Source organism: Neoarius graeffei, chromosome 8 (genome assembly GCF_027579695.1).
Source record: "Neoarius graeffei isolate fNeoGra1 chromosome 8, fNeoGra1.pri, whole genome shotgun sequence".
Lineage (NCBI taxonomy): Eukaryota > Metazoa > Chordata > Actinopteri > Siluriformes > Ariidae > Neoarius > Neoarius graeffei.
In genome coordinates, this window is record NC_083576.1 from 7846629 (window position 1) to 7869284 (window position 22656).

General features: G+C 41.7%; 1 protein-coding gene, 1 long non-coding RNA gene and 1 pseudogene across 2 annotated transcripts; 1 reads left to right on the forward strand and 2 right to left on the reverse strand.

Annotated features, from left to right (window-relative positions):
* Nucleotides 1–6560: 6560 nt before the first annotated feature.
* On the reverse strand, nt 6561–8663 carry LOC132890344 (uncharacterized). Its single transcript, XM_060927156.1, has 3 exons — nt 8621–8663; nt 8155–8502; nt 6561–6922 (listed from the first exon to the last, which is right to left on the reverse strand). Exons 1-3 carry the CDS (start codon nt 8661–8663, stop codon nt 6561–6563), a joined length of 753 nt encoding a protein of 250 aa, XP_060783139.1.
* Nucleotides 8664–11778: 3115 nt separating this feature from the next.
* LOC132890345 (craniofacial development protein 2-like) lies at nt 11779–12131 on the reverse strand (annotated as a pseudogene).
* Nucleotides 12132–20148: 8017 nt separating this feature from the next.
* Nucleotides 20149–20799, forward strand: LOC132890006 (uncharacterized). Its single transcript, XR_009655128.1, has 3 exons — nt 20149–20252; nt 20420–20683; nt 20761–20799. It is a non-coding gene; the product is annotated as an uncharacterized LOC132890006 (long non-coding RNA).
* Nucleotides 20800–22656: the final 1857 nt, after the last annotated feature.

The window sequence follows — 22656 nt, forward strand, 5'->3', positions numbered from 1 at the left end:
TGTGATAATTCTTGAAAAATAAAAAAGATACATTCTGACCATCAAAATACTTTCATTACATCAGTGTAAAGTTACAGCCCTTTGAAAATGCATGACCTTGAGTTTGACCTTTCAAGGTCAAAGATCATGGTGCCAAATGCCAGCCCATATGGCACTTCCAATATGTTGATAATGGTAAATATCTGTCTACCATCAACCGCTTTAAAGTTACAGCCCTCTGAAAATCCATCACCTTGAGTTTGACCTTTCAGGGTCACTCAAGGTCAAAGATCATGGTACCAAATGAAAGGTCATATGGGAGTTCCTATACACTCATAATAGTAAACATATGTCTATCAGCAACCATTTTTGAGTTATAATGGAAAATATGTTATTTTGACCAAAAGGTTGACCTTCCTGGTGACCTTGACCTTCACCTTGACCTGATTACACCCAAAGTTTAATCAGATAACCTATGGCCCTTTGCCCACCTACCCTGAAAATTTGAAGTCAATTGGTGCAACTGTCTAGATGCTAGATTGTTCTCTCTCTCTCTTTCTCTCTCTCGCTCTCTCTCTCTCTCTCTCTCTTTCGTGTATCGTCATCATATGTCCAGCTTTGTGTCGTGTAGCCATGCCCTCGTCTCAGGTCCCCCTCGGAAGAGGCCCTCCTCTGAAGGTAGTCTATGCAGGGGACAAGTGGTGATGATGTGGTTGGCAGTCTGCTCAGGCTCCCCGCACTCACATGCTGCACTGTCTGTGAGGCCCCACTTCTTCATAGAGGCTTTGAAGAAGCCAACCCAGGTGCGTACACAGCAAAATCCCCAGTGTTGAATTAACACCCAGAGTGTTTATATAGGTCCAACTGGACCCAAATTAACTCTGAAAGTGATAATTCAACACTGAGGAATTTGCTGTGTAGGCAATTCAGGAGAGTCCACTGGCGGCGAGGTAGGTCTTCTCCTTCAGCGCCATCTCCAGGATCCTGGATGTAGTGGTGTATACATGTCTGACCTGCTGACTCCCATTCCTGCTTCCATGCCACCGCCAGCCAGGCTTTAGTTGACAGGTCCTCCGGAAAGAAGTGAGCATCTCTTGGGCCACCAAGTTGTATGGGTGGTGGGACTTGAGTCTGCTTGGAGGTGTTGCCATGGTTGTGGTGTTATGGAGGAGGTGCCAATCATATTCCTGGGCTTTCCTTGCCAGGGCGAGGGTGGCAGCCTCTTGCCGTAGGCTGGCTGGCGCAATTCCTGCTAGGACTGGCAGGTAGGACACGGGGGTGGGTTTCAAGCAGCCAGTTATGATCCTCAGGGCATTGTTAATGGCCGCATCCACCATCTTGGTGTGTGGGCTTCTGCTCCAGGTTGCGGCACAGTACTCAGCAGCAGAAAAGAGATTGTATGATTAATTTCATTATAAAATGTCATTACTTCTGACTGTTACAATGCACTGACACTGAAGACTCCTTCATTTAATATTAAATAAAATCTAGAAAGTCTTGAGTATTCTCTTTAATTTTTGATAAATAAAATCTAATAAATCCCAGAAGAAAACAGTAAAGTCATGTCCTGCTCTGTGACCTGAAACAGATCAGTTATTAAAGGGACTGAAGGCTGAACAGTAAATCAAATAAACAAGACACTGAATAATAATAATAATAATAATAATAATAATAAGAAGAAGAAGAAGAAGAAGAAGAAGAAGAAGAGAAGAAGAAGAAGAAAAGGAAGATTTCAATTGTATTACAACTATTTTTTACACATAGATTTGACTATCAGAGCTGGACACTGCCATCTAGTGGTTGAAATTGGTGTAGATTTGTGGAAACAGTTGTTTGGTCGCTGCTGGAGAAAGCTGTGAGTTTAAATGTAATTGAACTGAATCCAAATTTCAGATCTCTGGTCTGGTGAAGTGCATTATGGGATTGTCTTGTCTGAGAAGGAGATACGCCATGCTGCCTTCAAATCCCACCTTTTCTCAGGAGAGGACAAACACCACTCAGAAATTATGTTTATAAAAGACTCTGCCTTCTGATTGCAATACAGTGCTGGACTATTTATTTATTCAATTGTTTTTGTTTGACACATTTGTCTGTACATTAATATGTGCTCCTCAATTATTCATCAGAATTTATATTTGTTGTTGACTGTTGTGTTGTTTATGTTGCTCTGGTCAGCGAACTTCATTGGTTTTGTTACAGGAGTTTCAACACCATGGACAGCGACACACTGCACTTCTCTCTGATCTCAAACTCTGGGGGAAAAAAAAACCTTAAAATCGTCATTAATTACCCTCATCAGTCTGGAATTTATTTATTTATTTATTAATCAATCCCATCCTGAATATTAAGCAACATTTATTCAGCCAGAAGAGTGCATTATCTGTTTATATTATATTAAAATATTTAATGTACACTCAAAAAAACCAACATGGGTGTTTGTTACATGAACCTAAGTCTAACATGTCACGGTTGACATTTAGGTCACTCAACAAAATTGTTTCTGGCTAAGTTAACGCATTTTACTTGGGTGGAAATACTTTCCATAATTTTATTATGTTTACTGAGCAAGTTATTTGCAAGTTATTTTTTTGAGTGTATTTTATGTTCCACTGTCGTCACTGCCGACCCTGATCCAGGCTTGAGGTAAACTGTGTTTGGTTGTGTGGCCCGTTCCTTTTTGCACACTCACACATTCACACCTACAGGCAATTTAGAGGAGCCAGTTAACCTAACCTGCATGTCTTTGGACTGTGGAGGAAACCGGAGCACCCGGTGGAAACCCACACAGACACGGGGAAAACATGCAAACTCCACACAGAAAGGCCCTCATCAGCCACCGGGCTCAAACCCAGAACCTTCTAGCTGTGACAGCGCTAATCACGACACCACTGTTTTGTGATCCAGGTATTCTTTATCAGCCTTGCAGCGTAGGCCGACTGATGAAAAGCTGTGTGAGAGCTGTAGCCTGGGACAAGGTGGATACAATATGTGATGGATTATTCAGGAACGATGACTGATTGTGAAATTGGTTCCATATCTGTGGCAAAGTGTATGGAAGTGTAACATCTCCTGAGCCTGTTAACTGTTGAATTGATTCAGGACATTTAAAACAATTATTTTCTGTAGAATTAGTCTCCAGTTTAATAATCATGTACTGTGTGATGTAATATGAATAACGATGTCGTTAAAATTTCAGTGTAAAAATCAAATTGAAATGTCCCCCATCTGTTTTTAACACTCTTCTGGTTCGACACAGAAAACTACAAAAAAAACCACAAAAGTAAGTGCTGAGGATGAAGGATGTTGGGAGAAACCTTTCCATCAGGTCCGTCATGTTGTGAGAGTGAGAGCAGTGATGAAGATTTTGAGGAAGAGATGAAGACCAGAGCAATAAAAGAGACAAAGGCAGTGAAAGTGAGTTGAGCAGTGAGGTGAACTGAAGTAGTGATGAAGATCATCTACAGCAGGAGATGAACAGTTTAGAAAAAATGTAGCAGTTGGAAAATATCACCAAGACACAGACAAGAACTGTTTTAACTTTATGGAAAAGTGAAATGAGAAAATGAATTCATAGATTAAATTGAGCGGAAAAGTAAATGACATCATTATCACTGTTTAATGTATTTTATCAGCCTGATCACTCAAAGAAACCACTTTAGAAATGATCTTTAACTCTGAGGCTAAAAATTGAACCACAAAGAAATTTTAAATTAATAATTTACAACTTATTGAAAGAAACCCAGTGTGTGAAAGTCAGTATGAAAGAGTTGGAAGAGCTGAACACACTTCACCGTTGGTCAAAGCTGCTGTTGGATGACAGTTGAGGTCAGTTGTGAGCTATTGTTAGTCTTCCTGTTTAAGCGCAGTGACGTGCCAACAGATACTTGTGCAAAATGCTGTAACCACAATGAACAGGATGTAATAATGCACATGAAAGTGAACCTGAGTGCTGAACATTCAATCGCTCAACTGTCTCTGACACTGCTGTCTGGGTGACGCTGAAGTCTCCAGTGTGTCACTTCACTCAGAGTCGAGATCTAATGTTGAACAATCTGGATGATCTGGATTTTCTATTCAGTGATCAAAATCATTCATGAAGCTCAGAGTAAAAGTACGACATTTATTTTTATAAACAAGTGTTGGAGATGGATGTCGTGTAGAACACAGAGCAATGAGAACATTGAGAGATACAATATACACTCAGATGTGTGACATTTATTTTACAAATATTCATTTATACAACAACAACAACAACAATAAAGTGTTCTGGGTCTTTTATGATAAATATTACAGTTTTACATACATCACATGAGAGTACACCAAATCATCCCGTCCTCCAGGTTTAACTTTCCTCTTCAACATCTGTGAAGCTTCATAAGTCAAACTGTCTCCAACAGATTCCTGAGAAAAAAAGAAAGATTTAATTAACTTGGCTACTCTACTACTAGGATATCAGCTCATATAGCATGAGTAGAGAAAAACAAAATGGAGGAGTGTGTTGCTGAACCAACCGAGGATGAAATAAAAACTCTGCTCAAAAACAAATCCCCAAAAAAATGTAAAAAAATATATGGAATGAAAATATTTCATGGTAAAAATATATCTTTAAGAATTATTATCACATTTTTCAAAAATTGCTCCTGTCATTTCACTGGTTTGTTTACATTCGTCATCTTTACACAATAAAACTTGTTGATTTTTTTTTAGACTGGTTCAAAAGCTCAAAGAAGTTTGAAAATTAAACAACTGAAATGTCCAAGGAAGAATTAAATAAATGTATGAAGCTGTTCTATACCTCGGCACGACAGCAAGACGGCACTTTCTACACAAAAACAACACTAAAGTCAATTCGTGCAGCCAGCGATAGGTTTTTAAGAAGTCCGACTAACCGGAAATGATTTTGTCGGACGTTATGTGTAAAGGTTGTTTTTTTAATCAAATTGATCAAATTTGTTACAAATAAAAATAAAAATGCTCTGTTTCCCAAAATCCAGTGAATGTGGAGTGAATAAAACAGTTATTCCACTCAATCTCGTCGTACATGGCTTATAGTCGACTCGGAGCAACTAAAACATCTGATTTGTGAAAAGCTCTGATTTGTGATCGTTCATCTTCACTGATGTTTGTGCTACTTGGAAGGCGATGATGTAATTGATTATATAATGTACATGTATATCGGGTTACGATAGGACGAGCACTGAGGAGATTTTTTTTTTTTTTCTGAGTGGAGAAATACTCCATCAATCAAAATGTAATTCCTGTCAACTAAATACAACCCAAAGCAAAAAGTCTTTACTTACCTGCACATGTACCTGTCTTGCTCCTGGAGAAACTTCTACAGAGGAACCAAATATAAAAAAAAAAATAAAATAAAAAATAAAAAAGTCACTCATTAGGTTTTTATTAATTAGTGATGGAAATTTCATCTTGCACCAAATATTGACTTTCATTTATATTGGCTACAAATTACTGTTGATAATTTATTTTTTTATGTTGAAACATTTAATTTCATTATTTTAAGCCATTTTTGGTCAAAAACATTTCTTTACATGCACCTAAGACTAACCCTAACCATGGATATATTCCTGTATATGGCTAGATGACTGGGTCTGAGAATCTCCAAAACGGCACATTTTATGGGGTGTTCCTCATATGCAATGATTTTTACCCACCAAAAGTGGTCCAAGGATCCAAAGGACAACCAGTGAACCAGCGACAGGATCATGGGTGTCAAAGGCACATTGATTCACATGGGGCACAAAAGTTAGCTCATGTGGTCTAATCCCACAGGAGAACTACTGGAGCACAAACTGCTGAAAAAGTTCATACTGACACCTTTCTGTTTGAGCCAGCATTAACTTTTTCAGCAGTTTGTGCTCCAGTTGCTCTGCTGTGGAATTGGACTGCATGAGCTAACCTTCATGCCTCATGTGAATCAATGAGCCTTCGACACCCATGACCATGTTGCCCGTTCACCGGTTGTCCTTTGGATCCTTGGACCACTTTTGGTAGGTACTAGCCACTGCATACCAGGAACACCCCAGAAGATGTGCAGTTTTGGAGATGCTCAGACCCAGTCATCTATCCATCACAATTTGTCAAAGTCGCTCAGATCCTTACGCTTGCCCATTTTTCCTGCTTCCAACACATCGACTTCAAGAACTGACTATTCTCATGCTGCCGAATATATCCCACCCCTTAACAGGTGCCATTGTAATGAGATAATCAATGTTTATTTATATATATAAAACATTGATTATATGTTTATATCATATATGATTTCTTGAACGTAAGAGATATTTGTGGGAATGTTAGAAATCTACACAAAACATTTGGTAATACGGAAGTCGACAGAAAAATTAATTTGCAAAATTCTATGCACTTAGGTATGATTCAGGCTCACCTCTGATTTGTTCACAGTTCCTCATTTTACAGATTACAAAAGTTTGAGCGAAGATCACAACCACACACACTGCCACCACCACTGCGAGGTAGATCACTTCAGGACCGAAAGAACATCGATCATATTAACAATTTCACAGATAGATAGATTGATGGATGGATGGATGCCAGAACTTTTATTACCAACCAAATTTTGGAGAGTTCTCCAACTGTACTCGAGTCCCGTTCCCAAAAATGATCTTCCCACACACGGCCACAGCGCAGTAGTAAGTTCCAGTATCATTGATGCTGAGGATGTTCTTGGAGAAGTCGTACACACAGGTGTGTGTAGAAGAGCCGCTCTCACACTGACGGCTGCTGTTGTGATGAGTGTAAATGATTTGAGGATGGGATTGTGGTGAAGCAGCTCTGAACCAGAGCACTTGGTGTTCTGCTGCTCTGCTCTCAGAGAGAACCGAGCACTGCAGAGTCACTGACGCTCCTGCAGGAACCGAGTCCAACACGCCGCTCTGGATCACTGACACTTTTACATCTCCATCACCTGTTCAGAGTGATAGAGACGGGGTGAGATCTCAGGTGTTTTCATCTACATTTACCTGGAAACTGTTTTTCAAACAACTTCTCAAACTGAAAGGACAAAAGTAGAAGAATAATAATGGCACCAGAATCGCTCGACTAAAAAAACAATCTCGATGTGATAAAGTAAGTGAGTCAGGAAGAAAAGTTTGCTTGTATTGCGCTTTTCACAGAGAAATGTCACAAAGTGCTTAACAAGAGCCATTTCACAGCATAAAAATGGAAAAAGAAAAACAGAGATGATGAAGTTACCACCAGAGCCATGTATTTAAAAGACTTACAAAACTAAAAATACACAATTAATCCATAAACCACATCCCCAGTGCATTCATATTCCCCAAACACCTGTCTAAAGTGATGTCTTTAGCGATCAGCCCTGTTGTTCCACTGTCTGTCCCACCAACATTTTTAAAACTTCATTCTCTGTCATGTTCATCCTGATCCATCTAATATTAGTCACAGTTGGGATCATTAAATCAAAGCAATAAAATGCTGAAAAAACGGCTCTTTACCAAAATCCTCCATCGTGCACATACTGTATCTGTGGCCACCAATGAAACCCTTCACCTGGTGGATATGAGCTTCATGAGTTCTTTTCTCATTGTACTTTTGAGTCTTTAGTCCAAAATGGTTGGGTTTTTTTGGACATAAAACAGAGATATAATTCACAAACTCACTGTTTTGGACCAAATTACTTCTGGTTCTCACACAGAGTCGTCAATTACAGTGAAGTTTTCAATGTTGTCCAGACTGTAAAAAATGATCTGTTGTTTTAACTTAAAGTTCGTCCCCGGGCTGCCTTAAAATTTTGAGTTCATTTTTTTTTTACAGTTAAATCACCATGATTACCAGAGATGACCCCCCACCCCCCACTGTAACCCTAGCTGTATAGGTGAGAGGCCGAGGGCTATCGAAACAGAGGTCGGCGCCGCACCCATATGCCTGAAAGAGCTGGTTAGTACTGGGACAGGAGACTGACTGGGAAAACCAGATTCTGGCATCAGAGGGACTTTGGCTTTGACTTGATGACCACAGACCAAAACAAAAACACCACAAAATAGGAATTAAATTAAAGAATTTAAAAAAACCCTAACCCTTTCCAGAATGTATTAACTTGTTATTTATGATAGTAATTAAATATACAGTGTTCAGAAATTGAGTGTGTATTGTACAAACAGTTTAAATTTAGTTAATTACCTCTTACAGCCAAGACAGTTCCTGTGATGAACGTAACTTTGTCCAAGTAAACTTTCCCACAGTAGTAAAATCCTCCATCTTCTTTCATTACATGTGAGATTGTCAGAGAAACGCCGTTCTCAGTCTGCTCCATTTTAAATCCTGACGTATTGAACATGGGCGAAATGTTGATTTCTTGATAAGTTATTTTTTCTCCCACTTTTTGAGGCATTTCTCCAAATATTTCTTTGTACCAGAACAAACTTTCACTCGGATCAATGTCTCTAAATGAGCAGTTAAGAGTCACACGTTCTCCAGACTTCACTGAGAGAAATGATGGTTTGGAAAAATCCACAGATTGGGCTGGAGCTAGAAAATAATAAATAAATCAACAAATAAGCAAACAAATTAATAATAATAATAATAATAATAATAATAATAATAATAATAATAATAATAATTGTATTAAAACCTCTTTAAAACTTACTGATGATGTTCAGAGATAAGAGAAGAATCCACAGTGATGTCATCTTCAGAGGTGAAGTCACACTCAGCTCGAGCTGCTGAAAAGCTGCCGTGTTTTTGTTCTTGAGACTTTCATCTGATTGGCTGCTTCAAGTCATGAGTTAAATTTCCTTTTCAGGTACGTTTCTATTTTTGAACCACACTAGTTCATCAGAAGTCTGTGGTTTTTGTATGAAGTTTCCTCTGCATGTCCAGTGAGATGGAACTAAACCAGGACAAAAACATCAATAAGAAGAACCAAACCAACCCCCATGCTGCAGTGTAAGAAAGTCACACTTCACTGTGAGATCACAATTTTTCCTGTTCTGATGTTTGAACATTGTGAACATTAACTGAAGCTCTTGATTTGGATCTGGATGATTTGATGCATCGTGCTGCTGTCGAGTGATCAGCTGAGTAGAGAACTGCAGAAAACAGCAGGTGGATGTCTGGGTGTTCCTAATAAAGTGACCAAGTGTATACATGAGTGTATTAACGAAGTGAGTGATAGATAATCCCTGTCTACAATGTCTGACAAAATCAAATTTTAAATATAATTGTAAATAATTTTTGTATTATGTAATCTATAGTTACTTCGTCTCAACCACAATCCAGCACACGGCCTTCACATTTAGATTAGATTAGATTAGATTAGATTAGATTAGATTAGATTAGATTAAATTAGATTAGATTAGATTAGATTAGATTAGATTAGATTAGATTAGATTAGATAAAACTTTATTGATCCCTTTGGGCAGGTTCCCTCAGAGAAATAAACATTCCAGCAGCATCATTACAGGATAAACAGAGAAAAGAAAATAGAGAAAAAACTTTGAGATAAGTTAAATTAAATTATGTATTTACATATTACTTAAACCCATTGCCCTCTGGGGAGCATAGGCCATCAACGACGTTTCGCCATCTGACTCAACTCTGGGCTGTCCTTCCCGCACCTGTCCAGTTGGTTCCCATCCTCTGCAGTTCTGCGTCAGTGTCGCACCTCCAGCTGTTCCTGGGCCAGCCCCTCTTCCTCTTCCCTTGCGGGTTCCAGGTTAAGGCTTGGCGTGTGATGCTGGATGCTGGCTTCCTGAGGGTGTGTCCAATCCAGCCCCACTTCCTCCTCAGCATCTGGCTGGAAACTGCCTTCTGACCCGCTCTCTGCCACAGCTCCTCGTTCGTGATTTTCTCTGGCCACCTGATGTTGAAGATGCGCCTCAGACATGTGTTGATGAAGGTCTGGATCTTCTGTTGTGTCGCCTTGGTCATCCTCCACATCTCAGAGCCATAGAGTAGTACTGACTTGACGTTGGAGTTGAAGATGCCCATCTTTGTGCCCTTGCTGATCACCTTTGATGCCCAGATGTTCTTCAACATAATGAAGGCTGCTCTTGCCTTTCCAATCCTGGCAGTCACGTCACGGTCTGTGCCTCCCTACCTGTCCACCACGCTCCCCAGGTAGACAAACGACTCTGTCTCCTTGACTGTCTCCCCATCAACAGTGACTGGTGTATTGGCCGTCGTGTTGATCTTCATCAACTCGGTTTTCCTGCTGTTGATCTTGAGCCCTGTCCCTGCTGATGTTTCCGCTAGGCACATGGTCTTGTCCTGCATCTGTCTGTGGTTGTGCGACAGGAGCGACAGGTCGTCAGCAAAGTCCAGGTCATCTAGCTGTGACCAGAGTGTCCACTGTATTCCATTGTTCCTGCCTGTTGTTGTGGTCCTCATGATCCAGTCAATGACCAGGAGGAAAGGAATGGAGAAAGTAGGCACCACTGTCGTACTCCGATTCGAACCTCAAAACTTGCTGACAGTTGACCTGCAAGTGCCACTCTGCAGGTCATGCCTTGGTACGTGCAATGGATGAGTGAGATCAGCTTCCTGGGGACTCCATAATGCTGCAGTAGTTTCCACAGCGTCTCTCTGTCCACGCTGTCGAATGCCTTCTCATAGTCTATGAAGTTGATGTAGAGGGGGGAATTCCACTCCAGGGACTGCTCCACGATGATGCGCAGGCTGGCGATCTGGTCCGTACAGGATCTGTTGCTGCGAAATCCTGCCTGTTCATCCTGGAGCTTGGTATCCACTACATCCTTCATCCTCTCCAACAGCACTCTGTTCAGGACCTTGCCAGGGACAGATAGGAGCATGATTCCCCTATAGTTGCTGCATTCAGTCAGGTCCCCTTTCTTCGGCAACTTGATGAGAATTCCCTCCTTCCAGTCATTCGGGATCTTCTCCTCTTCCCAGATCTTGCCAAAGAGGTCATACAGCATGTTGACCGCTGTGTCCAGGTCCGCTTTGATGGCTTCTGGTGGAATCTCATCCAGTCCTGCTGCCTTCCCATTCTTGAGCGACTTGATGGCCTTCTTGATCTCTGCCTTGGAAGGTTTCTCACAGTTGATTGGTAGCTCTGCCTCTGTGGGTGGGATGTCTGGTGGTGCTTCTGGTGCTGGTCTATTAAGCAGTTCATTGAAGTGCTCCACCCATCTCCTCAGCTGTTCCTCTGTTGCTGTGAGGAGGTTCCCACTCTTGTCCTTCACTGGCTTGTCCATCTGCTGGAATTTGTCTGCAAGTTTCCTTGTCACCATGTACAGGTCTTTCATGTTTCCTTGTCCAGCTGCTTCTTCCCCTTGCTTGGTCAGGTCGTCAATATAGTCCTTCTTGTCCTTCTTCACACTGCTTTTGACTTCCTTTTCTGCTGCCGTGTACTCTTCTTGTGCTTTTGCCTTTGCTGCTCTTGTCTTGCTCATGTTGAGCACTGCTTTCTTTGCTTTCCTCGCTTCTATCTTCTTCAAGGTGGCTTCAGAAATCCACTCCTTGTGCTGCACTTTCTTCTTTCCCAGCACTTCTTCACAAGTGTCATGCCAAGCTTTCTTCGTGTGCTCCCACTGGCTCTCTATGTCCACCTCTCCCTCCTCAACAAGTTCCTGCAATGGCTGGAACTGGTTCCGAAGGCTGATCTGGAATGCCGTCTGCACCTCCTTGGTTCTAAGAAGTCCCACGTTGTACTTGGTGCGCGTGTTGGTAGTTGTGTGAAACTTCTTGAGTCTGAGCCTGGCTGTCATCAGGAGAAGGTGGTGATCAGATGACACATTGGGGCCTCGCATCACCCGTACATCCTGGCAGGATCTCCTGACTTTCCTACTGATACACATGTGGTCGATCTGGTTTTCCATGATGTGATCTGGAGACCTCCATGTGGCCAGGTGAATTCGCTTGTGTGGAAAGATGCTTCCTCCAATCACCAACTCATTCAAGGAACACAGGTCTGCAAAGCACTCGCCATTTTCATTCATCTGTCCAAGTCCATGAATGCCCATGACGTCCTCATATCCTGTGTTATCTGCTCCAATCTTGGCATTAAAGTCACCCATGAGGATTGTGATGTCTTTAGCTCCCCTTCTGTCCAGCACTGCTTGAAGCTGGTAATAAAAGTCGTCCTTTACCTCCTCTTCAGCTTCATTTGTAGGAGCATAGCACTGGATGACATACATTCTGATCCGCTTCTTCTTGGTGGCAAAAGTTCCTGTGATGATGCGTGAGCTGACTGGTTCCCAACTGATGAGTGCCCTCCGAGCTTCCAGACTCATCATCAACGCCACTCCCTCAGAGTGGGGGGCGTCAGCTTCTGCGTGTCCCGAGTACAGCAGTGTTTCTCCCGATGACAGTCTCAGCTGTCCTGACTGTAGCCACCTCGTCTCACTCAACCCCAACAGACAGATGTTGTAGTTCCTCATCTCCTGTGCAACCTGGACTGTTCTTCCCATTTCATACATTGTCCTGATGTTCCACGTTGCAATCCTTGTTGTTTTCCTAGGAGTCAGAAGGGGGTCAGCCTTACAGCTTCCTTCCGGCTTTCACGGTACTGCATTATACTCCTCCTATGTAGAGGCCCTTCCTCTCCCAGGTCTTGTTGATTTTGAACTGTTGTTGATGCTTCTGTAATGTGAGTTTTTTCTAGGCAGGGGTGTTGCCCTACGCAAACCCGTTGAACTCCGGGACAGTTGGTCCACATTTAGTCTGGCCTCTACCCTTGGACCAATCCAGCATGGGAGGCCCTACCAGGAGCTTACACTCCAGCTGGCATAGCTCTAGGGGTCACGGAGACACGCAAGCCATCACACCATGACAAGGAATGGACCTTATGGTGGAAGTATTTACATATACAAATAGAAAAAGAATAAGATATGGGGAAGAGAGGAAGAGAGGAGGGGAAAAAAGGGGGGCAGGGCAGCAGGAGAGATATTGCACTTTATGTTGCACATTATATTGCAGATTGTCCAGTATTGCTTATTGTCAGGCTAGGCTACTGCTCCTTCCCATCCTCTGTCCTCCTGTTACCCCTCCTCCCCCCCACAGAGGAGTTGTACAGTCTGATGGTGTGAGGGACAAAGGAGTTTTTGAGTCTATTCGTCCTGCACTTGGGAAGGAGCATTCTGTCACTGAACAGACTCCTCTGGTTGCTGATGACGGTGTGCAGAGGGTGACTGGCATCGTCCATGATGTTCAATAGTTTGTCCATAGTCCTCTTCTCTGCCACCGTCACCAGAGAGTCCAGCTTCATGCCAACCACAGAGCTGGCCTGCCTGATCAGTTTGTCCAGCATGGATGTGTCCTTCTTGGATGTGCTGCCCCCCCAGCAAACCACGGTGTAAAACAGACACTGGAGACCACACACTGATAGAACATCCACAGGAGTTTCCTGCAGATATTAAAGGACGGCAGCCTCCTAAGGAAGTATAGCCTGCTCTGTCCCTTCCTGTATAAGTGATTGGTGTTGCAAGTCCAGTCCAGCTTGCTGTCCAGCCACAGCCCGAGGTACTGGTAGGAATCCACAGCCTCCACCTCGACTCCTTTGATCAGAACTGGTCGGGACCTTGGTCTGGACCTCCCAAAGTCAATGACCAGCTTCTTGGTCTTTGAGGTGTTGAGCTGCAGATGGTTCCTGTTGCACCACACAGCAAAGTCCCTCACCAGGCTCCTATACTCCTCCTCTCTGTCATCACTGATGCACCCAACGATGGCTGTGTCATCAGTGAACTTCTGAATGTGACACAGCTCCGAGTTGTAGCAGAAGTCCACGGTGTACAGAGTGAACAGAAGAGGGGCCAGCACCATGCCCTGGGGTGCTCCAGTGCTGCTAATCACAGTGTCAGACGTGATGTCCTTCAGCCTGACTTACTGTGGCCTGTCAGTGAGGTAGCTGGAGATCCAGGTGACCAGGCAGGGGTCCACTCGCATCCTGTTCAGTTTGTCCTGAAGCAAAAGGGGCTGGATGGTGTTGAAGGCACTCGAGAAGTCCAAGAAGAGGATCCTCACTGTGCCATTTCCCTTATCCAGATGCGAGTGGGCTCGGTGTAGCAGGTAGAGGATGGCGTCTTCCACACCAACACCTGCCCGGTACACAAACTGGAGACAGTCCTGGGCATGTCGTACCTGGGGTTTGAGGAGGCTGAGGAAGAGCTGCTCCAACGTCTTCATCAGATGTGAAGTGAGTGCCACTGGTCGGAAGTCATTCAGCTCACTGGGTCGATTCTTTTTGGGAACTGGAATGATACATGATGTCTTCCAGAGGGTGGGCACTCTCCCCAGCTGCAGACTAAGGTTGAAGATGCGTTGGAGTGGTTCACCCAATTCAGGAGCGCAGGTCTTCAGTAGTCGGGGACACACCTTGTCCGGGCCTGCTGCTTTCCTGGGGTGAAGCTTCCTCAGTTGACCTCTGACCTGGTCTGCAGTAATGCATGGAGGAGTCTGTGTTGAGGTGGGGGAGGAGGGGGAGGAGGGGGCTGCTGCGATGACTGGGGGGAGGTGTGTTGAGGGAAGAAGGAGAGATGGCTGCAGTGAGGGGGGTGGGGTGGGAGGGGACCATGGGTGATTTCTCAGAGACAACAAGAGAAGCCGCGCTTCCCCTAAAATTCTCTCCCCAAACTGCGGCATCTACGATGCTGAATTCTCATTAAAACAATAACTTGCATAACATAATATATGCCCAAGATTGTATTTATGTTCATAACTATCCTGTAACTTATTTGAGTGATGTCTGATGAACTTGCAGTTCGCTACGAGAATCACGTTTGCTGTCAGGCTGTAACCTTTCTTATTTCAATGGGCTCTATGGACTGGCAGCAGTGTTGCCAGATTGGGCGGTTTTAAGTGCATTTTGGGGGGTTTTGAACATATTTTGGGATGGAAAACGTCAGCAGTATCTGGCAACACTGACTGGCAGCTGGGTATCTGTTGAAGTCTACGAGACGGCTCTGAACAGCCAATTTCGGCTAGTTGTTATTGGTTAAAATCAACAAAATCGTCACTTCCAGGGAAGCCGGGCTTCTCTGGGACTAAACGAGACAGTGGGAGGGACAAGAAGCCGGGCTGATAAAGGATTATTGGAGGTGGTGTTTGAAAGACATGAGGAGGGCGGTACTTCGGCGAGGAACACAGAAGCATGAGATCAGTCAGTCCCTAGCGGATGTCGAGAAAGTGTAGTCGTGTGCCAAAGTGCTGTCCGAATTTTTTTTCATATAAACGTTTCTTCTCATTGATGTCTCTGTACATTACTCTGTAAATAAATGTAAATATTACTCATTGTGCTCCGTTAACTTTCATCCATTCTAGCAGTTTGATCATTCGTGAATTCACTCGTTTATTTCATTTGTAGTTCAATCTGGTTGTAGGCTAGCTTGAGCCTTATTGGGATCTGCAGTGCTAGCTGCTAACAGAAATTGGTGAAGTCTCTGGAAAGCACAACCAGCTGGTATGACAGGGTCACAGACCATTTTCTGGAAAAGGAGCGGAGGGCAGAATTTGTGTATAAATAGTGTTCATGTTCATGAATCTGAAGTGTGTATATTGTTCAGTAATGTTAAGAGAATGGTGGGCTCTGTGTTATAGGTTATACCTGGGTATAATATTCAAGGTTCTGTGTGTTGCATAGCCTACCTAGTTATGAATTTCCAGACTGTGTTGCAGAAGATGTTCAAGGATGTGTTGTACAGCTGGGTGTTGTGTTAAAGACTCTGTGTTGCATATCAGGGTATGATGTTCAAGGCTCTTCGTTGAATAGCCAGTGATTTTTGGATGTTTGATATTTTTGATTAAGGATATGAGGCACTAGCCTGGCAAGCCAGACTATAACATGAAATGTACAAGCAAAAATACTTTCTGCCACTAGGTAGGGTTGCCTAGTTCACTGTGCTAATGGGGCACACCTTTCTATGCTTTGATATCTGGCCTACAGGTTTTACGATGAATGCGTAAAATGGGCTTCCCCTGTTTTAAAAACCAGCAGCCGCCACTGGAGGGGATGTGGGCTGGTTGAACTGGTTGAAGAAGTCATTCAACCCGTTCACCCTCTCCACTGCCCCCTCCATGACTCTGGTCTTTGTATTGTGGCCTGTGATGGTTTTTACACCTTCCCAGGTAACAATTTTACGTAGTAACTACGTACTTACAATGTAGTGGTTTGGTAGATGTTACGTAGTGTTTTTACCTAGTTACTACATAAAATTCTGGACTACCAGCAACGTTTTTACTATGTCGTGAAGTTACGTAGAGAAACTACATACCCACAACCTTATGGGCACCTTCCCACTACCCTATGGGGACCTTCCCACGATACTATGGATACTTTCACACTCATATGGTCACGTTCTCACCACCTTACATTTTCACATCCTTTCTACTACCTGACAAAACCCAAGTAATATTATGCAGAAAATATGGAAGAAGCAACGATATTTTGCATAGTTGGTGCATTTATTTCCACAAAAAAAAAAAAAAAAATAGCTGCATCAGCCAGGTTAGGTTAGAAATGTGAACAATATATGTAAAACCGCGTGTACTAGTACAATTGACAAACATAACAGGTCATGTGTTGTAGTTTCACAGGATGAAATAGAAGATTCATACATGCATTACCTGAATCAAATGTAATCATGAATATGCAAAGGAACTTAAAGGTATTATTCTTCACTTTTATGATGGCCGCTGGTCAGATATTACATTACACTAAAATGGCATAAAAACCTACAGAGACTGACTGCAATATTTGCACACGTGCCAAACATTATTTTTGTTCTGGCTCTAGAAAATATTTAATGGTGAACCAGTATTCAATAATCAAAATTCTAGCAGTGAAAGAGCTAACAGCTGTCTCTGGTTTCTGAATCAGATGAATGGTGGGTTGGTACAGTAGTCGTCTCCTTAGTTATTGCAGCCACAGCAGCGCGAGCCTGCAAATAGAATTATAATCAATGATAAATTGGGAAATCCTTGTTTACCATTATATGGCCATATTAAGTGATGTATGTACACATAAAATATTTGCAAGAGGTAAGTACCTCCAGATAATTCTGCACAATTTCATCTACGTGCATCACGACCTTTCTCTGATAATCTATAAAAACACATAAAAAGGAAATGGTTAGTGTCATGGGCCACATAAAAAAAAATATGCATTCATGAATTAAAGACATACATTTAAAAAATGGTTGGATTTTATGATAAAATACCACACATAAGTAATATTATTAGTACTGGATGTCACTACACAGATATTCAGACTGACAGATCACAAATGTAAGTCATTTGTTCAAGTAGTGTTTCTATCTTTTCATAAAATGATCTCCACCACGCGCTCATCATCCCCCACAAACAACATGGCGCCGCGCGCGCTTTCCTGCCGTGGAGACTCACACACTAACATTCATTAAAATAAACATTTAACGGTAACATTTGCATATAATATATCGTCAGACTTAATCACCTTACATTCACATAGTGACAACAATAGCAAGGGTAACATTCTTACCTTGAAAGAGTCTGCCGATCAAAGCTCTCCAATTATAACCAAACACCTTACCTTCGCACCAATAAAAACAAACTGGGAGGCCGGGAGTTGCTCCAATGGGTTTTGAAAGACTGATGCGATCCAGACCCGCAAAGCATGATGGGATAGAGGTCAGCCAGCATATGCCCTTTTCCCGCCAAGTTAACAGGGTGGAGGGGGTCAGGGAGAGGGGCAGGGATTGGATTGGATTGATAATTTCTACGAAAAGCGTCGGCGAGCGGCCCGAAGGCGCGCTGGGAAATGAAACTGCACATTTTCATTAAGTGAATTTGAGCATATTTTGAATAATTTTGTTTGCTTCAAGTTTTCTGTTGTGTTTACTCTTTTATACCCCCCCCTTCCCCTGGTCGCTGAAGGGGGGTTAAACCCCTCCTCCGGATCCGCCCTTGGGGGTCACAAACATAAACATTCTCAATCACACATCACAGGAATAGAAACAGGCTCAAATCACCAGTCACGGAAATAATTTGTTGGCAATCACGGATCATGAGAAAGTCCTCCCCTTCAGTTAAAGTTTTGCGTGCACCAAACATGATTTTGGATTTAAAAAAAATACCACTAATAGTTATATTAGAGTGTTACAATGCAGATAAACTGATAAGACATGCCTAACTGCAAAATCATGAATCTACGAACTTTTATTTCATTGAAATGACCTCATTCAGCGCTATTTTAAAGTTAAAATACAATCAATTCATCAAAAGACCAAGATCACATTGTTAATGTTATTCATAGAGACATACAACAAAATGTACGAAAGCAAATTATTAATACATCGATCATCAAATAGAAAATACACACAACATGTTGACTACGTAGTAGGACATACGTCACTGGATGGTCACCAGATAACATATTACCACTATGTTGTCATTACGTATTGGCACAACGTTGTATTAGGATGTGCCTACTACGTAACGACGACGTATTTCCCTGACATTACCAAACCACTATCAAACCACTACATTGTAAATACGTTGTATGTTTGCTGGGTTCCCAGACCTCCCTCATGATGTTCTCCTTCAGCTTCTGCTCCACCTTTCTGCTGTAGCTGTCCTTAGCTTCATGTCTGTGAAGATTCTCAGTCATCCAGGTCATAGTAAACTGTGGGTGGTAAAAAGAGCAACTGGACTTGCTTGAAGATTCTTGAAGACGTTTCACGTCTCATCCGAAAGGCTTCTTCAGTTCTGTCTGACTAATAGGGAGAATCAGGTATTTAATCAGGTGTATAAATACCTGATACTCCCTATTAGTCAGACAGAACTGAAGAAGCCTTTCGGATGAGACGTGAAACGTCTTCAAGAATCTTCAAGCAAGTCCAGTTGCTCTTTTTACCACCCACAGTGTCCTTAGCTTCCCTCACGCAGCGCTCACATGTTCAAATCCCTGTTAAATAAAGCTGTACTTTAACATTTTCAGAGCTCGTCAGGACAGCAGTGTTTATGTGATGTAGTTTCTCAGTCACATGACAAGCTGCGTGATACAAAGCTGGTGAAATAACTCCAGTTTACGCTGTGAAGTGATAACAGGAACTTATTCATTTCATGGACATCCCATAACATTACACATAACTATAAAAGGATAAAAAAATCACATAACACTGAGCCAATTCAGAATCTCATACTTTATTTCTAATCATATGGACATATTACTGATTTAAAAGACGTTCAGTGGTCTGAAAGGCTAAAATGCTCAATCGTAATGCTGTGCAGATTCACTGGATTTTGTTTATTACATTTGTAGCTTGTAACTTGTTTCTTTAACATCTTGTTTTGTAAATCTGGAAGTTGCTCTCGATAAAAGCACATGGACGAAATAAATATAAATTAATTAGATTTTCTTCTGACGTTATCAACAATGCTGATTGAACGATTCACGCAAGATTTTCTTTAAAGCTGGTTATGATTCGGGCCTGAAAATAAACTTCAGTGAAGTTTCCATTCCACGTGTGAGTGCACAGAAACCACTGGAGCTGAATGGGGTGAGATGTGGTTGGGTCAAAACACTGCGTGGCATATTGTGTCTGCTTTTTTTTTCCTTTTTATTAAAAAAAAAAAAATCACATGGTGTATTTGGGGCGTGCTCAGTCCAGACCAGTGATAGTATAAATAAAATCCTTGCTTCATGCACATTCATAATCTGATTATAAATGAGATCGAAAGGAAATTTAAAATGACTGGATTCTGGATTTCAGTTTTGGTCTTTAGCACCATGTGTGAGTATTTTATTTTTTCTCATTCTGTTTATTGGTTCTTTAGGATTACTTTTAAGGACCAGACTATATCTCAAAAAAAAAAAAAAAAATCCTGGAGCTGATTAGTCTTCAGCAAATGATGTTAAATTTATTTGTTGCATTTTTCACAAAATTAATGGTTGTGTTTTTTTCTCGATCCAGTCCAGTCTGCTAGACGCCGTGTTCCTGCACAATCCTCAGAGCCAGATGTTTATCAGCCTGATAAGAAACTCATCGTGGATATCGGAGGCTCGGCGACTCTGCAGTGTTATATTTTTGAAGTCGAAGTTGAAGAAATGATCTTTTTTAAGCAAGAAAACAGAAAACAGCCTCGAATAATCGTCAGATTCTTTAACGCGGCTCGAGAAACATTTTAAAATGAATTCCAACATCCTCGTTTCCAGATTAAAAAGCATACAAACTGCTTCAATCTGACCATTTTAAACACCACGCTGTCTGATGAAGCCGTGTACTACTGTGCACTGACGAGACCCGACCCTGTGTTTGGAGAAGGAACTGATTTAAAATTTAAAGGTAGGATTTCTACTGAAATGAATAATGTGCTGGTTAAATGTAGAAACGTTTCATTCTTCATTACTGTTAGTGTGTGAAGGAGTGAAATGTTCACTGTGTTTGGTAACTTTAACAACACGGCATTCAGGGTTTATTTTTAGTCCGTGATTTATGATAAATGTTTCCAGGTCAGAGTTTTACCACTGAATCAGAAACATCGAAACCAGCTCTGTGTGATCACAACACGAACATGAACACACAAGAGAAAACAGGTCAGATGTCTCATAATTTTATAATTCACAATAAACTGCGTTCATGGTTCATAACGTTCTCAGAAGTGACCAGATCTCTCCACTCCTCAGTGCTCGGTTTGGGAACGGCTTTGGGTTTGTGTGCACTTCTGATTTTCTGTCTCATTTATTTCATACTGAGGAGAAGAAAATGGGATAAAAGTAAGTGATTCTGTGATCAGATAATGATGACTTCAGTTCACTTCTGTCACTAATCGGCTTTTGTTCCATATTAATAGTGAAGGCTTCAACAGAAGGTTCAGCAGGAACGAGGGAGGTGAGTCTGTAGATTACAGGTGATATAGTATTTATATACTCTTTTGTAATTCTGGTTAAATGTCGATGTGTCCTTTAATTCTGGAGAAATCTCACCTCCAATCACATTTCCTGACTCATTCATCCTCTTTATATGCTGCTACATTCATTCAGTGCTAATTATAATGGTTTAGATTTAAGATTCACTCACATTATACAAACCACTGACACGCTGTATCCCATCTGTTACTCTGAACTATTAATTAATTAATTAATTAATTAATTAATTAATTTATTTATTTATTTATCTTTCCCAGGACTCTCATGTCGAGTCCTGGACTTACGCAGCTTTACAGTTTCCCAAGAAGGGAAGTGGAGTTTGTTTCTCAGACAAGTTGGTGTACTCTGAAGTGATGTATATGAAACTGTGAAATATTATACAACTGTGTCCTATCCTTCTTCTTCTTCTTATTCCATCAAAATGATTATTAACAATCAATTACATAAAAAAACGCAAATCTGTACATGACTGTAATCACTTGAAAAATTTCAATAATAAATGTTATACTCTCCTGTTGTGTTTTGTACAGATGTTTTCTGTTGTCTGGTTTATTTTATTCTGTAATTGGGAGAAAGCACACAAGTCTGGAGATAAATAAATAAATAAATAAATAAATGCACGGTGGTGTAGTGGTTAGCACCGTCACCTCACTGCAAGAAGGTCCGGGTTCGAGCCCCGTGGCCGGCGAGGGCCTTTCTGTGCGGAGTTTGCATGTTCTCCCCGTGTCCGCGTGGGTTTCCTCTGGGTGCTCCGGTTTCCCCCACAGTCCAAAGACATGCAGGTTAGGTTAACTGGTGACTCTAAATTGAGCGTAGGTGTGAATGTGAGTGTGAATGGTTGTCTGTGTCTATGTGTCAGCCCTGTGATGACCTGGCGACTTGTCCAGGATGTACCCTGCCTTTCGCCCGTAGTCAGCTGGGATAGGCTCCAGCTTGCCTGCGACCCTGTACAGGATAAGCGGTTACAGATAATGGACGGATGGATGGAATAAATAAATAAATGAATAAATAAATAATCAGGTGGTCAGTGTTGTTGATCAGACCTTGAGGTTACATTTGTGCTTCATATCTCAGAAGAACACAACACTGACACGCCCATGTTCCAGGATGGTCACTATTGGGTCAAATGTGTCACGAGTTCATTCACTTTTACTGCATTTACATTTACTGATTTGGAATTTTGTTCATACAAGTTAAATTAAGAAGGCAACTAAAATAAACAATAAGGCATTAGTGTAGGCGCACGAGAGTGTACGAGTAAACCACATTTTCCATTCTGTCAGAACATCTTTGTCAAGACCTCACTGTGCAACACCAAAACACAAATATGGAACAATGTGGGGTCGATGTAGGCAGATCAGAATATCATGTGCTCACTGATCATGTCTTTTTTTTTATTCCACCCAATCACGTCATATTCTGGGGCGTGTTCAGTACAGAGCGCCTGGAGTATAAATATAAATCCAAACCCTGCTTCAAGTGCATTCATATTCTGCTCATAAATGATATACAAACACTGTAGAAGTACGAAGAAATGAAAAATGACTTGTTTCTGGATTTTAATTTTGATCTTCAGCACCATGTGTAAGTAATATGAGTCAATTATTCACATCTAGTTTCATATGTTTAAAAATTAATAAATAAAGTTTACTGAGCTTATTACTCTCAACCAGTTTCCGAACCTGTATGTTGAAGCTTTTATGTTGATTTTTTTGAAATGCATTCACTCGTGAATTAATGTGTTTTTTGTTTCTTCTTTTCTAGATCCAGTCCAACCTGGTAGACGCTGGGTTGCTGCACAATCCCTCACAGAGTCAGGA

Coding starts and splice junctions, on each gene's coding strand:
- LOC132890344 (XM_060927156.1), bottom strand. CDS start 8,663: ATGACATCACTGTGGATTCTTCTCTTATCTCTGAACATCATCA. Junction 8,503..8,620: donor CTTATCTCTGAACATCATCA/GTAAGTTTTAAA, acceptor ATTATTTTCTAG/CTCCAGCCCAATCTGTGGAT. Junction 6,923..8,154: donor AACTGTCTTGGCTGTAAGAG/GTAATTAACTAA, acceptor CACTCTGAACAG/GTGATGGAGATGTAAAAGTG.